At 36.2% G+C, this 17,760-nt stretch overlaps 1 protein-coding gene across 1 annotated transcript; it reads left to right on the top strand.

Moving 5' to 3' along the window:
* The first annotated feature begins 3,658 nt into the window (after positions 1-3,658).
* On the top strand, positions 3,659-17,526 carry mmp14b (matrix metallopeptidase 14b (membrane-inserted)). The gene is made up of 10 exons (XM_058394530.1): positions 3,659-4,107; positions 7,998-8,146; positions 8,402-8,524; positions 8,838-9,145; positions 11,867-12,028; positions 12,129-12,301; positions 12,381-12,519; positions 12,639-12,789; positions 12,859-12,974; positions 13,356-17,526. Exons 1-10 carry the CDS (start codon positions 4,015-4,017, stop codon positions 13,757-13,759), a joined length of 1,818 nt encoding a protein of 605 aa, XP_058250513.1. The 5' UTR covers positions 3,659-4,014; the 3' UTR covers positions 13,760-17,526.
* Positions 17,527-17,760: the final 234 nt, after the last annotated feature.

Here is a 17,760-nt window from a genome sequence, read left to right as displayed (position 1 = left end):
CTGGAGATTTCAAAACTATGAAATAACACACATGGACTTAAGTAATCAATATGTAATGACAACAAAAAACAGTCCGTTGTTATTTTAAGACACGGAGGTCAGGTGTTCTGGAATAGTTCTTGCAAGAACAATATTGTCAAGTGCATTTTCAAAACCCATCAAGCACCATGATGAAACTGGCTCACATGAAGACCATCCCAGTAAAGCAAGACCAAAACTTACCTCTGCTGCAGAGGAGAAGTTCATTTAGAGTTACCAGCCTCAGAAATCACCAATTAACAGCACCTCAGATTAGAGCCGTTATGAAGGCTTTACAGAGCATCAGTAGCAGACATATCTCAATATCAACTGTTCAAAGGACATTATTGTGTATTTCGGCCGCCTTCAGCATTGTTTTACAATGTAGAAAGAAATAAACATCAGGAAAGACCATGGGATTAGAAGATATATATATATATATATATATATATATATATATATATGCAGGCCATGCATTTCACACCTAGGCCTTCACTGGTGGTCTTCCTGAATTAATCCACCTGTATACCATCATTATAATGCCACAGCAACAGATACTAATCAACCATTAAATAGCAAAGTAAAAAAGAAATTAGTCTACAGTATTTCACACCTCACAAGGAATATTCTTGATGACGTATGCAGCAATCTCCAAACTGCAATCTCCAGAGGACGCAGTGAGAAGCAGCGAATATAGAAACAATGTATAACAATGTATAACACACACATATATATATATATATATATATATATATATATATATATATATATATATATATGTGTGTGTTATATATATATATATATATATATATATATATATATACCATATATATCCAACCCCTGTGTATATATATACATATATGTGTTATATATAACACACACACACACACACACACACACATATATATATATATATATATATATATATATATATACATACATATATATATACAGGGGTTGGAGGTTTCATGGCTAAATTTGACCAGCCTGGTGGACAATCTTCATTGATTGCACATTCCACCAGTAAGAGCAGAGTGTGAAGGTTTAATTAGCAGAGTAATAGCACAGTTTTGCCTAAAATATTGCAATACACACAACATTATGGGTGACATATCAGAGTTCAAAAGAGGACAAATTGTTGGTGCACGTCTCGCTGGCGCATCTGTGACTAAGACAGCAAGTCTTTGTGATGTATCAAGAGCCACGGTATCCAGGGTAATGTCAGCATACCACCAAGAAGGACGAACCACATCCAACAGGAGTAACTGTGGACGCAAGAGGAAGCTGTCTGAAAGGGATGTCCGGGTGCTAACCCGGATTGTATCCAAAAAACATAAAACCACAGCTGCCCAACTCACTGCAGAATTAAATGTGCACCTCAACTCTCCTGTTTCCACCAAAACTGTCCGTTGGGAGCTCCACAGGCTCAATGTACATGGCCGGGCTGCTATAGTCAAACCTTTGGTCACTCGTGCCAATGCCAAACGTCGTTTTCAATGGTGCCAGCAGCGAAAATCTTGGGCTGTGGACAATGTGAAACATGTATTGTTCTCTGATGAGTCCACCTTCACTGTCTTTCCCACATCCAGGAAAGTTACGGTGTGGAGAAGCCCCAAAGAAGCGTACCACCCAGACTGTTGCATGCCCAGAGTGAAGCATGGGGGTGGATCAGTGATGGTTTGGGCTGCAATATCATAGCATTCCCTAGGCCCAATACTTGTGCTAGATGGGCGCGTCACTGCCAAGGACTACCGAACCAGTCTGGAGGACCATGTGCACCCAATGGTTCAAACATTGTATCCTGAAGGCGGTGCCGTGTATCAGGATGATAATGCACCAATACACACAGCAAGACTGGTGACCGAGTGGTTTGATGAACATGAAAGTGAAGTTGAACATCTCCCATGGCCTGCACAGTCACCAGATCTAAATATTATTGAGCCACTTTGGGGTGTTTTGGAGGAGCTAGTCAGGAAACGTTTTCCTCCACCAGCATCACATAGTGACCTGGCCACTATTCTGCAAGAAGAATGGCTCAAAATCCCTCTGGTCACTGTGCATGACTTGTATCTGTCATTCCAAAGACGAATTGATGCTGTATTGGCCGCAAAAGGAGGCCCTACACCATACTAATGAATTATTGAGGTCTAAAACCAGGCATTTCAGTTTCATTGTCCAACCCCTGTATATATATATATATATATATATATATATATATATATATATATATATATATATATATATATACATATATACACTACCAGTCAAAAGTTTGGACACATCTTCTAATTCCATGGTCTTTCCTGATGTTTATTTCTTTCTACATTGTAAAACAATGCTGAAGGCGGCCGAAATACACAATAATGTCCTTTGAACAGTTGATATTGAGATATGTCTGCTACTGATGCTGATGATACATATGGATTACTTAAGTCCATGTGTGTTATTTCATAGTTTTGAAATATCCAGTATTGTTCTAGAATGTAGAAAATAAATCCCTAAACAAAAAACATTGAATTAAAAGGTGTGTCCAAACTTTTGACTGGTAGTGTGTGTGTGTATATATATATATATATATATATATATATATATATATTAATCTGATTAAAATCTGATTGGTTAATGTAACAGTTTCATTGCCTTATATTGACTTATTTTAAGGCCTTAAGGGGCAGATTTCTTTCACCCTGGCAACACATGATGTCAGCCACTGGCTGAAATATGATTGGATAAATACTATTATCATAAATATACACTACTGGAAGCAGCACAACAAAGAGAAAAGCTATGAAATGTAGAGAATAGACTATTGGGAATTATTTAATACACATTAATGGAAAAAAAATATATTAAATATATTAAAATGCAAGTCAGTGATTCAGATCACTGCTGTTTAGGCCAGCAGAGAAGGCCTTGCTGGCCCTGACGGCCCACCACTGATATATATATATATATATCTCGAAGCAAACCCATTCACCTAACACATAACTAACTTTATTAACAGAAAACACTTAACAGCAACATTCAGATATGAGACAAATATCTTAATATAAAACTTAGAAGTAATTATACAAACCTAAATAAATTTAAGTTGCAGTTTTGTTATAGTGTTTCATGTGTTTATATGTGCTTTATGTAAAGTATACTAAACACATGAAAAAATAAAAGACTATGTTAAAGTTGAAGTTGACTACTGAAACCAAATGCAGTGGACATGGAATAAACAATAAAAATACATCATGTTTCATCATTTTCCCTCCAGCCTTAATTGCTGTGAGTTTAAGTATAATACAGAAAAAACATCACTAACAAAAAAATGAATGTTTGTAATATCTGGGGTGGAAAAACAGTCTACATTCTACAGATTTGCACAAGTATAAAAATACCAATGTTGCTGCATGTAGCACATTTATATACACACTGATTTATTTTGTTTCTATTATTTTTACATGTCAAATGTAAAATGCATGTTGATAAATGCATGTTATTTATAAACATTTCTCTCCACACCATTATTTTCTTTACATGAGACAGACCAGAATGTATTTGTCAGCAGTTCTATAGCAGAGCATTAGAATGAAAGAAAGAGGGATGGGGGAATAGGAAGAGGAGGGCTTTGGGCTAGTTTGTGAAAGTTAGGACTCATCGAGCGACCACGTCAACAGCTGAGAGAAAATGGCTGCAGAGACTAGCATCATTTGCACATGACTAAGATGACGGTTTGAAGTTTGAAGAAACAAATTAGATGAAAGAAAAAAAGCGGTGGTTCATTGATATCGTCTTTCATTTTGCCTTTTAATATTCCAAAGATATTAAAAGCAGATCTAAGCCATATGGATATAGTTAATTAAAAAAATCCATATTTGCCGTTTTTTTATTCGGGTATTTAAAGAATTTCCCTGATCGGCATTTGTTTTTCACAAGGCGATGTTTTAGGCGGTTAGAAAAAAGCAGTAAAAAGAGTTTCTGGATCTGTTTAAAGATACGCTGCGAACAATGGCGAGTTGGCCCGATACACTCCTGATGCTTTTATTTGCATTCTGGCTGTGTGTTCGAGGTGGGATGGCAAAGGGAGACGTAAACGCGGAGGTAAGAAGGATTGTATAGAAAAATACAGCATGAATATATTGCCACGGAGATGTATTTCGTTACATTCATAAATTTGTGTGCATGAAAATATTGTATCATTCGATGCTCTGAAATTTGTCACTTAACTGCTCTGTAAGCGTATTACTGAAGCTGGCAACTTTGCGGAATAAATGAAAATAACTGCTGGAAAACGACTGAAGCGTTGTAAGGACAAGATCCAGGCTCCTGTAAACTGGGACTAACATTTTGCTTAAAGTGCTGGATGTAGATGTAATAACAGACATTTCATCAGGTGGTCGGAAGTGTGAGAATGGAGTTTCAAAAGAGTTTTTGTTTCTGACGTGTTTCTTACTGATTTACATCAGTAACAGAAAAGAATAAGAGCAGGGACCGAGTATGAGGATAAGCTCTCTGGCTCCTGATAACTATATATAATTCTAAACATAAAAGGCAGTAGATACATTATTAAGTATTAAAGTATTGGGACACCTGAAACATATATTATATTTTCCTCTGCTGGAAGTAAGCCGCCTAACCCAACCTATGAAAAACAGCCCTGTACCATTATCCTTCCTCCACCAAACTTTACAGTTGGCATAGTGCAGTCAGACGGGTACCAGTCAGTCTCACCCATTAGACTGACAAACAGAAAAGTGTGCTTTGTCACTTAGCTGTCCAACACTGGTACCAGTGGGCTGGTTTGAGATGTGCAGGGATTCTGATTCATGCCTTCGTATCCTCATATATTGTAACATTCCGTTTAAGGAAGTTCTTTAAAAAAAAAAAACCTGCATCTTCTACAATGCATTCAAAATGCTGCAGCTAAAATTGTCTCTTATTCTAAAAAAATCTGCTCATATTTCACCAGTCCTCTATCAGTCATGCTGGCTATCATATTTACTGAGTGTCCAGTTTAAAGTCCTTCTACTCACATATAAAGCCACTCTATTTAGCTCAGCTTCTACTCCTCAGCCAGCCATCTCATATCTGCTGGTACTGAACTTTTAGCCTTTTAGCAAAGAGGTAACTGCCATTTTGGAATTAACATACCATTGCGTTGAAGGAGTATGCTTGGTCTGCAACAATGTTTAGGTAGGTGGTATGTGTGAATGTCAGGATTTCATTGGATGTATATTATGAAGTGAATCATAAAGATGACTTTTCCAACACAGTTTAAATACAACAGTAAAAATCTTTTTTACAGGATTTGACAGAAATAACATAAAAAATCATGTTACACTTTGCACACATTTCAATATGACTACCAAGGCAAAGCATTCTATGACTGCATATGCAAATCTATAAATCTAAAAGGTGTTTCCTGGTTACAGCTTATTCAGCAAAAAAACTGGCTTTTTTACTGCAGAGGTGAGGCTTGCATAATATACACTCCCCTCTGATAATATTGGAAAAGAAAGCCAATTCTGTTGTTTTTACTATACACTGAATGCATTTGGGTTTGAAATCCCCAAAAAGGAAAATGTAACAATACATTACAATTTCAAGCTTCAGTTCCGGATAGTTACGTCTAGATGCATTTAACATGCTTGGGTTATGCCACCCAATATTTAAGTGAATATAAAAGTTGGAACAAATCACAGACTTAAATAACACTTAATATTTGGTTGCATATACATTTGCTTCCAAGAGCTGCATCAAGCTGATAGCCCACTGAAGTAAAGTAGCGCTAGGATCAAGTAAATTGGTAGAGTTAGATTTAGTTAATAGGTGAGTTGAAAGGCAGGTAGTGTCAGATGGGGTGGAGGGAAATATTCATAAATATGGCTAATTTAATCTTTTCTTGAAATCTAGTCTTGAAATGTATTCAAGACACTAACCTGTGTTGTACATAAACCATGGGAAGGAATGACCAGAAGTAAACTGTATAGTCTTGTATTAGTGGACCCACTTGATTAAATACATCAGACATGTCACCAGAACAAAAGAGCTCATAGAAAGGGCAGAGCAGAAAAGGCTTGGGAATCCACAGTCCTGATATTGTGGAAAGAGATAAGGCATTTATTGCTTGACCGAGAATCTAGAACAGGGGTGTCCAATCTTATCCGCAAAGGGCCTGTGTGGGTGCAGGTTTTCATTCCAACTGAACAGAAGCCACACCTGAGTCCACTGAAAGCCAAGATCAGTTGATTAGCCAGTTGGACTCAGGTGTAGCTTCTGCTTGGTTGGAATGAAAGCCTGAACCCACACTGGCCCTTTCTGGATAAGATTGGACACCCCTGATCTAGAATGTCAACTGTAGCTTTTGTGAGTTTCAACAGTTAGAGCCCAAGAAACAGAAGGGATGTGCAGACCAGTAGAGCAGATTAATCCTGTGGGTATGAGTGAGTGGAAAAAAACAGCATGTTGTGACAGACTAAAAAAATTGACCATAGACAAAAATTCAGTCGACAATGCAGATTTATTATATTCCACATGTAACTAAGTCCTGAAATGTGATCATGGTTGGACCTTCAGTAAGTAATTCACTGAGTGCAGAGATTTCTGGGAATGGTAGACTAACAGAAACAATAATGGGGTTGAATCAGCCAGTTTCAGGGCTTAAGAGTGTCTTACTGTAAACAGCAGCCAGGCCACCACCTTTATGCTTAGCTGTATAACATTTACATGCATGGCTTTTGGCAGATGACCAAAGCAACTTACAGAAGTGCTTGAGGTTTCTAACAGTAAATATATCCTGATACTGGTTAACTAAGTCACCACACCGTTTTTTTCTTTTTTAAATAAAGTGCTGATGAAGAGGAAAGTTTATGTGCCAGAACAGATTGATGCATTCCTTATATCCAGGGAGATGGTGGGACCAGTGCTAGAGGACTGGAGTGAGTGTGCAATGTAGAGATGTGATAAATAATTTAAGGTTGATATGTGCTTGTCCATTTTTGGCAGTGTTATATATATGATGAAGGGAGCTACAGGAATTTACTGGGATGCATCAAAATTAGATGGAGATCATTTTGTTGCCAAATGTCACTAAGGAAAATATGTTGAAGTCATTCTAGACAATATGATTGCTGAACAGCTTTGTGGATAAGGGAACACCAGATAACTAACAAGAATTTGAGTTGGTTAATAGGCAGTGTAAGCAAAGGGTAAAGTCTGCTAAATGCAGTAAATTCGAACGTAAATGTAAATGACATGGTAGTTAATTCAGCAGTTATTTGGAGAGGCAGGTATTTGGTAGAATTTGTATGGAGATGCCAACTGACTTTGTGAAGTCACACAGCTAAAATGGATGGTAGTGATATGTGCTCAGAAGTTGCTTTTCAGGACTAACTGGAATTCCATCAAGGATAATGTGGAGGGAGCAGAGTACAATTTCCAGTCCGCTAGAAATCAGTGTCTAGTGTGAAAATGTACATCCCAACAGGACAATGACAAAAGCACAGGGCAAACACTATAAAGGAATGGCTTGAAAAGAAGGTTTAATCTACTAAACTTTTTGCACTATAGAATGAAAGTATGGAGGCACTGTATATTGGTATTGGTATTTCAGTGCAATATCATGGAAACTGTGCTATGTGAAAATATCAGCATCTTCATACAATACAAATAACCTAATAAAACCTAATAAATAACATCTTATGCTCTTATAACAGCATCAATAAAAGTGTCTTCAGAGTGTGAAGCGTCTTTTTTCCAGAGTCTCCTCATTGCTTGTGACAAAGTTCAGTTCACATCAGTTTGTGTTCATTTTTAACCATGTATGCTGTTACTGCTAATGATACTGTGTAATCAGATTCACACTTCATTAATAATAATGTTTAAACACTATAACATTTTAAAAATAAATTCAAATGTTTAATGCATTTAACCTTAATTTGTGGAAAATGTATCTGCCTTTGTTTCCTTTGTCACGTGTCTGTGTCTTTTAGGCATGGCTCCAACAGTATGGGTACCTTCCTCCAGGTGATCTCCATATACAAGCACCCCGTTCAGCTCAATCCATTTCTTCTGCTGTTTCTGCAATGCAAAGATTCTATGGCTTAACTGTAACAGGAAACTTGGACTCTGACACACTGAAGTAAGTCAGCTTCACATGTAACAACTGTCTTTTAGTTTGATTAAATATTATAAATTTACAAAACATATGGAATGATTTGGGCGTCCCTCAATTCTGTGGTTGCTATTACAGGTGGAGAAATCCATCATTATATCAGTGATTTGCTGTTGCCCAGCAGCTCATACAGAAAATGTTCTAAAACTGTTATACAGAAACAGTAATAAAATGATGAATTTAAGTGTGGTGCATGATCTCATATGTTGAAATGTTTGCCAGAGCAATGAGGAGGCCTCGCTGTGGTGTTCCAGATAAGTTTGGAGCAGAGCTTAAGAGCAACTTAAGAAAGAAAAGATATGCTATCCAGGGACTGAAATGGAAAAAGAAGAAGATCACATTCTGGTAGGAAATATATTGCATATATCCACAAGTAACAAAAAAATGAAGTGTTTGTTAAAGATTCTGTTTTTTAAGGGGCATGACAAACTTTTTCCACACGTATGAAATTACTCTGTGGCATAGTGTTATCCATTCCATTTTCCGTCAGGTTTGGATCAGATTCTGGATGAGACTTGTCTGTGTGTTCAATTTCTCTTCTCTTTGCTCTTTTCCTACTTCTTAGCATATGTCTACATTTTCTTATTTCCACATGTAGCCTTTTCTTCTGATTGTCTTTCCAAATCTGCTTTTTCTTCTCCTCTGTTTTATTTTTCAGCATACAGAACTACACTCCTAAGATTGGGGAGTACGAGACCTATGAGGCGATCAGAAAAGCTTTCAAAGTGTGGGAGAGTGTCACCCCTTTACGATTTCAAGAGATCCCTTACAGTTACATTAGGGACAAGACGACTGACTTTGCAGACATTATGATCTTCTTTGCTGAGGGTTTTCATGATGATGCAAGTCCATTTGATGGTGAAGGTGGATTCTTAGCACATGCCTACTTTCCTGGAAATGGCATAGGAGGAGACACACACTTTGATGCTGCAGAACCCTGGACAATTGGAAACAGAGACTTGTGGGGTAAGAGAGGTGAATGGTTAAAAATAGATGCTGAGAAATACATAGGTTCTTCATAGGGTCATACATAGGGTCATACATGTATTTCTTCATAGAAATACATAGGGTCATCATTTAGATTTAAGAAGGGTCTTCCAGAGCAAATACTGTTTGGACAACCCCATTCAATGGAAGACTATATACTTACAGTAATTGATAGAAGTTTACTCATATGATCTACCTAGAGAATAAAATAATTGCTTTGTACTTGATATTAATCCATAAAAATATAGCTGAAAAACAGAGCTGATTCTAACATGGAAACAGTTTATTTTTACCCAAGTTATCACAATTAAAAGCCACTATATATTATCTCGATACATAAAGCTATGCATTCTAAACCGCACTTGGGATCAAGATGTAATTTCACCTAAAACTGGGTGCAGAGATGAGCCTCTTTCTTTTCTGGTGAACGTTTTTGTCTAACAACAATATCCCAGTAGATCTTTATGGTAGAACACAGTATTTAATACTTTACACTTTCCACCCTTTCCACCAATAATTTTAATATAATCTGACTCTAAAATAATTTGGAGGGTGAGTTGGGGGATAACATGTTTGTACTCTTGATTTTTTATAAACATAATCAAACTATTCTAATATTAAATGTGATTAATTAAATGTGAATTACAATATGTTAGCTATTACAGCAATAGAGTTATTAATTTTTAAACTTTTAACTGATAGAACATATATACATACAAGTTTACTTAATGGTCAAAGCATGACAAATTTTTACAAGTTTTACAAATTTAGAAACCCACCTTCTTCCAAATGATCACAATGGGATTATTATATAAATTAGTATAGCTGGTGTAGAAGAACAAAGACAAACAATACTAAGTGGGTTGAAAAGATATTGAATATGATGTTATTTGAACTACATGCATTTAATTTAAAAGACCAGCCAAAGAGACCATTTAACAACAAGGACTCAATAATATATGTACTATATGGCTAGAAGTATGAGGACATTTATCTAAAATATTTGATCATTATAACTGCATTATGGGAAAAAAGCACACTCTTCATAAGTTTTTACATGTTTTTATTTATCAGTGCCTAAATAACAATTGGTTGGTCCTCAGCAACTTCTATAAGAACAAAGCAGATTTCAATATACGTATTTCATTTTTCTCAAACCTAAACCAACAGAAATCACATGGGAAAAAATGAGTACACCTTTCCTATTTCCGCAATCATTAAGTGCGTAATTAGAAGCTAGGTGTTACTAAATACTAGTTAATCTTGTGACTACCTCTATGAAAGCTGGATCTTACAGCTTGGTGTTCTGGCGCACCCAAGTAAGGATAAGCAGTCATGACCTCAGAGAAGCAATTGCTTTTGCTCATCATTCTTGGAAGGGATGTAATTTATCGTACGCATTTATTTGCCATCGGCAAACAATTTAAAATTTGCCATTCTATAGTGAGAAAGGCCATTTTTAAAATAGATATTGTTTATGATAGCTGACATTCTTCCCAGGATTGCTAGTCTCAACAAATTCTGTCCAAGGTTTAAATCAGTTCATTTTAATTATATTTGTATATTTTAACAAAGGACAATGTCTCAAAGCAGCTTTACAGAAACATAAAAATATTTAATAATAATTTAATAATTTTATTGTTAATTTTTTATGTTCATGACACCACCGTCAATTAAAGTATGGTTCTCATGGAAGGGTGGCTAGGAAACAGCCCCTTCTCTCAAAAACAATTAAAAAAAAATATGGCAGCATGACTTAGGTTTGCAAAATTCCATATGAACAAACCACAAAAGATCTGAAACAAAAGATCTGACGAGACCAGGGTGAAGACATTTGGTCATCATGCCCAGTGCCATGTTTGGCAAAATCCAAACACATTTTTCACAACAAACATCTGAAAACCAACTGTTATTCGTGGTGGTGGAGGTGTGATGATTGGAGCTTGTTTTGCAGCCACAGGACCTGGGAAACTTTCAGTCATTGAGACAATGTTGAACTACAATTTATAGCATAGTATTCTTGAAACAAATATGATCCATCCAATAGCTTAAGCTGGATCAAAATTGGGTACTGCAGCAGGACAATGATCCCAAGCACACGAGCTTATAGTCATCTGGATGTCCAGACTTCAACCCAATCAAGATTCTGTGGCAGCATCTTAACAGAGCTATGCATAAATAAATGCCCTCAAACATCAATGAACTTAAGCAATGTTGTAAAAAAAGATCAAACTCTTACAGAAATACCTTCTTTTAAGTTATTGTTGCTTAAGGTTGTTCTACATGTTATGTAAATTATAGGGCATATAGGTATTTTACTCGACCACGTTTCTGAATGTTGCAATCTGTTTTGTGATTTTTCTTGTCACCTTTTGTTAATGATTTATAGTTGGTGAAGACAACAAAATTGTTATTTAGTGTATGATAACTGAACGCATAAAATTTAAGAAGGGTGTAGTTTCTTTTTCCCATGACTGTATGAGCTATGACCTTGTTTGACTGCTTGTTAAAAATGTATCTAAACTTATATGGAGTTCTCCCCATACACCCAACACCATGACTCTTGACTGTGCATCTATAAAAGACTTCAAATCTTGAAAGGCTTTCTACAAGATAGTAAAGTGGGAATGTGGAAATTTGTGCTTAAGGTTCAGTGCTGGTATTTGTATAAGTATTGGAAAAGAATGTCATCTTCTTTAGGTAATGATGTTTTCCTGGTGGCTGTGCATGAGCTGGGTCATGCATTGGGTATGGAGCATTCAAATGACCCCTCTGCCATCATGGCACCTTTTTATCAATGGATGGACACAGAAAACTTTGAGCTTCCTGAGGATGATCGTCGTGGCATTCAGCAGCTTTATGGTAAGCTAGAGAAATAGCTGAAATGAGTAACAAAAGACAACCCAGTAAAAATGTGTCCTAAGAACACTGTCAGCATTTTTAACACATTTCTACCCTGTAGGACCCGACCCTAACAGCCATCCTCAACCTTCAGCTAGCCCCCACACTCCTTTCCATATCCCTCATCCCACTGACACTCCACGCAAGCCAGAAGTACCTCACTTTGGCCCAGATATCTGTGAAGGTCACTTTGACACCATTGCGATTCTAAGAGGAGAAATGTTTATTTTCAAGGTATTTAAAATAATCTATGTGCTTATATATACAATTCCTGAAATGTTAAAATTTAATGCTATTTGATTCTGGGTGGCAGAATAAATGGTTTTGGCGTATTCGTAATCACCGGGTTATGGAAAATTATCCACTGCCAATTGGACATGTCTGGAGAGGTCTACCTACCTCAATTGATGCTGCCTATGAGAGAGAGGATGGCAAATTTGTCTTTTTCAAAGGTAAGAGCTAGTTTCATTGTGTAACTTTATTCTAAAATCTGTTGCAGAAGACTTAAAATCATTTCAAATTATTGTTTTATTTGTTTCAAATTATAAGTTTATAATTACCTGTTCCTCAGGTGACCGACATTGGGTGTTCAATGAAGCAAATTTGGAGCCAGGCTACCCAAAGCCACTGAGAGCAATGGGCAGAGGCCTCCCACAGGACAGAATTGATGCTGCCCTTTTTTATACACCTACAGGCAACACCTACTTCTTTAGAGGAAATAAGTAGGTGACTGTTTTTTAGTTTGTTAAGATAGCATTTCTTGATTATCACAAAGGACACTGTTCCCGCAGATATTATCGATATAATGAAGAGTTACGGTCAGTGGATCCGGGCTACCCTAAACCTTGTAATAAGTGGCAGGGTGTCCCTGATGACATCAAAGCCGCTTTCATGAGCCGAGACCAAAGTAAGAATCCTTTTTTAATTCAGTACCTCAGTTGTTTAAAAAGATGTATATTTTGAAGTATATATAAGTGTATATAGATATAGAAATATATATAAGTGGGATTGTAGTTCTTATAGAGCTAAGCTTAGCTAGTTATATAATATTTATAAATAAATGAACTAGTTATTATTGATCACATAAATCAGTGTAATGGCATATTAGTGAACAAACAGATGTATACTATAGATGTATGTAGTAGAAGTAGATATAATGCATTTCTTAGTTCTGGGTGGAGGGAAAGACTTCCCAATACTATTGTCAATTATTTGATAGGTCCAATTTCTTAGTAATGAATTGAAAATCATTGTTACATGTACTACAGATATAATCTCTGACTTTCAGGTTTCACATATTTCTACAAAGCCAATAAATATTGGAAGTTCAACAACCAGTTGATGAGAGTAGAGCCTGGATACCCCAAATTTGCCTTAAGTGAATGGATTGACTGTCCAGATGAGGAACTTAAGACAGGCAAAGATCGAGCAAGTGGTGGTAGTGATGACAAAGGTGGCAGTAACCATGACAAAGAGAATAACGAAGATGAGGACAAATCTGAGAAAACAGAAGTCATTATCATTGAGGTGGACAACACTCCTGGTGATGGAAGTGGAATGGCACCAGTAGTGGTGCCGCTTATGCTGCTAGTTTGTTTAATTTGCACGCTAGGAGCCTTGCTCTTTTTCCGCAAGTATGGCACTCCACGTCATCTACTCTACTGTCAGCGTTCCCTACTAGACAAGGTGTAGAGAGGTGAAGATATATGAAGAGGAGAGGAGGATGAAGATAAAGCTACCGGAAGTATGGTATATATTATTTCCATGCTTTGGTTGTATCGCAAAATATGATAAAGAAAATGGGGTTGGGATATTTATCTGCATATAAGAATTAGATAGACCATAGCCCTTCTTGTTTCTGGCCACAAGAACCACACTACTTAATATCCTATGTAGACCTATGATAGAGTGCAAGTATAGCACTTTTGAAGACACAGAGCAGTACATGTTTATTATAGTACAGTCCAAGTTGCCATAAATTCTATGCACAGAAATGTACTATTAAATAGTGTAAGAGTGTAGAGATTGTGCAGGGATCTTCTGCATGTAAATTGACTTCAATTTTGCAACTACTAAGCACTGAAAAAAACCCCAGAATATCAAAAAAATTGTGGAAGTGACATTCCACTTTATCAAGGGGAAAGGTCCATATTCAAAAAATCTTACTTATGTTTGACTTACACTATATTGCCAAAACTTTTCATGGTTTGGCAATATAGTGTATATAAGTTAAAATAAATGTCTCTGCCATCTTGGGAATACTTCTATGAATCAGAACAATTTCTGTGATTGAGAGTGACTAGTCCTATAAATGGACTTATCGCTCTTGTCCCCACTACAAAGTCTCAAAAAAAAAAAAAACCAGCCATAATTTTGAGGAAAGCTTGGACCAAATGGGGTATATTGAAGAGTGTAAGTGTCTGTGTTTAATGATGTTATCTCACATACAATGCTTCTCAGCATGTGTCACTGCTTCATGCTCATGAAATTTTCTTTGTACGTTCTCATTTAACAGCCATGGTTGACCATATGCTCTGTATTAAAGATATTATTTAATCGCAATTCAATGGACGCAAGAAAAACTGATGTAAAGTACTAGATTTGAAATTCTAATCTAGTTAGTTAAAAACCTAATTCATTGTTTTTATTACTTTTTATTTTTATTGACTGACAACCTTGCTCACAGTACATGAAGGTTTTTTATACTAATGGGAGATGCACTGTGCAATTTTAGCCTTAAACGCAGCTTTACTGAGCTCCAAAATAAAAATATTTTACAAAATTTCCGTAGAAGCAAAAGAAATATGCTTTTCTAAGCTGATGCTTAATAGATCCCATTATGACCATGCTTTGCAAAGGGAAGAACACCTCTGCTGGGACGCAAATGATTTAATTTATTTAAAATTTTTTAAAACTCATACATTCATTGCATGTGTTTTTTAACTGATTGTTCTCATTATTAAAAGTCCAGCACATTTTCAGCTTTATAGATGATAGATATCCAATATATGAGTGGACAGCATTGCACCGTTCTCCCGCATTTTGCCTTTTTGTTCAAAATGTGAGGTGCCATCTTGCAAAAAATTGGAACCAGAGTATTTACAGTAATAAACCTTGGATCTAGAGCATGCTCATTAGATATGGCCAGATACGCAGTGGGTCTGCTTATATGTATGTGCACATCCACAGTTAATTACCCAAAGTGCAACAGCTAACTAAAATGGCAACCACAGCAGTATTAATATACTGTATACACTGCTTAAAAAATTATGGGAACACTTAAATTATACATTGTATTTTGATGAATGAAATCTTTAAGTTTACTTATATAGATAATGTCATTTGTTGAGAACAAATTTATGTGACAGTGGTCAATGGAATGCAAAATAATCAACCCATTGAGGGAAGGATTCAAAATTAAAACAAAAAACCAAAGTAAAAAATTTAAATGACAGGCTGATCCAACTTGCGTGAATGTTATCATAATTTAAAACAGCAACTCATAATGTAATGTCAGTAGTGCGTATGGTCCCCATATGCCTGCATGCGATCCCAACAATGCAGATGGTGCTCCTCCCAGACCTGTATCACAGCATCAGTGAGTGTCTGTGGCTGCTACTTGAAGGCTTCAGATGCTCCGATACATAATGTACTAGAGGTTATTAATTGGATTCAGGACTAGGGAACGAGCATTATCCAGAACATCATTCAGTGAGCTCCTGGACAATCTCTGCTGCTACTTGGTGGCTTTAGTTGTGCCGAACCATAATGCCCCAGAGGTTCTTAGTTAGATTCAGGTCTGGGGAACCAGCATCATCCCTACACATTACACACAATGGCTCTGAGGATTTCATCCTGGTATCTTACAGCAGTAAAGGTACCATTGGCTAGCACACGGAGGTCTGTGTGACTCTCTAAGGCTATTCCTCCCCAGACCATCGGCGACCCACCACTAAACCATGCTGGATGCTGTGGCATCTTCAGACATTTTCATGTCTGTCACATCCAGCTGCTGGGTTGTTGCCCTTCTATGGCCCTGTTAAGCTCTCCTCATGTGACAGCCCATCTCCTGGTATCTCCTCAATGCACTTGAAACTGTGCTGGGAGACACCAGATGTCCTTGCGACTGCATATATGGATGTGCATCCTGGGGGCAGTGCAACCTAAAAGTAATGAAAAGCACCTTAACAAAACTAGAGACAAATCTTGAAAGATAAGAAAAAACTAATTATCTGTAGCCATCACTTGCAAAACCATTCCCTTTTTGGTGGTTTTCTTGTTGTTGCCTCTCAAGTATACCTGTTTCATTTACCTCAAAGCAAGTGAAACTGATTCATAAGTATTCTCTTATGCTTCAGGACAGATTGAAATACTTTGATGGTCAAGTGTTCACTTAATTCTTTTGATATAAAGTATTTATCATTTTAAAATAAGTGAAGATACACATAATTGTATTCAGTAATGCATGTGTCTTTAGACAAAAAAAAAAAAAGCCTACTTAAATATTTACTGCATGCAAAGAAATTATAATTCAACAGTATTTTTACCTGATGGTATTAGTCCCAAAATCTCAGCAATTTGTCCCCAATTTTTGCAGCACTAATAATTAACACAGACTTGCACCAAACCGAAAATTTTAGTTTTGCAGTTTCTAGGTGGAAATTTGCTTGCAGTTATTTTCAAGCCAGTACTATTACCCGACATAGTCAAAACTTGATTATGATAAATAATTTCTCATTGCCAATAATCAAGTTCAATATAGATGTTATATTTATGAGACATGATAATTGCAATGTTTTTGTCATATTTACTGCATAAATAAAACCACTAACATTTAAGAAGTTATTGTATGTTGTAATAAATGGCCTACAATTTGTTTAGTTGATCATCTTTTTTTTTCTTTAACTTTCTTACCCTTGTAAAAGGTAAAGGTCTGACATATCTTCTCCTGGTATATTCATTGATGCCACCCAGTCCTTTTTTCCTTTTTTTATGCCCTAATGTAATTGTCATTATTTCTCTGTCTTATTATTAGTTCTAGATCTACTATATTTTGTACATGTGGAATGTTGAGATGCTTACTGTTTACAGGATGGCTTTCTTACCGCTACATCTCTTGATAATTGATTTAATTTTCATTGATTTTCTAACAAACATAGCTTAAACTCTCACATATACATAGCATTCAGGGTTAACTTGACCTAAATGAGTATACTGTGTGAGTAAACTATCTTTTTACTAATAGTCTTTAATATTGTATAATGTCTTATAATAATACGATTATTGTTGATTATAATGATGTCATTATTTCTTGTACTAACATTCTTCTAATTGAAATTAATGTGTTTTACTAACATTGACAATAGTATGTCCTGCTGGGCAGGCAAAACACATGCAGTGACCTTCATTTTTGAATTTCTGAATGTAAGAAAATAAATAAATTAAAGACAAATGAAATAGCTTGTTGTACTGTAAACATAACCATGTGGTGCTGTTTGACTTTGCCATATTTTCATTTTGGCACTATTAGGCCTATAATTATAATACCCACAGTGTATGGAATGTGTTGTTATATGGACTGATGTATAGTGGTCAGTCATAAGCACTCCAAAGTAAGCGAGTTTCTAGATAGGTATGATAGATGTTAGTAACCTTTCAATTCATTAAGCTTGTGGGAATTACACAGTCACACT

Source organism: Hemibagrus wyckioides, linkage group LG07, assembly GCF_019097595.1.
Source record: "Hemibagrus wyckioides isolate EC202008001 linkage group LG07, SWU_Hwy_1.0, whole genome shotgun sequence".
Taxonomy (NCBI): domain Eukaryota; kingdom Metazoa; phylum Chordata; class Actinopteri; order Siluriformes; family Bagridae; genus Hemibagrus; species Hemibagrus wyckioides.
The sequence above is the reverse complement of the archived record's forward strand: the minus strand, read 5'-3'. Positions and strand labels throughout refer to the sequence as shown.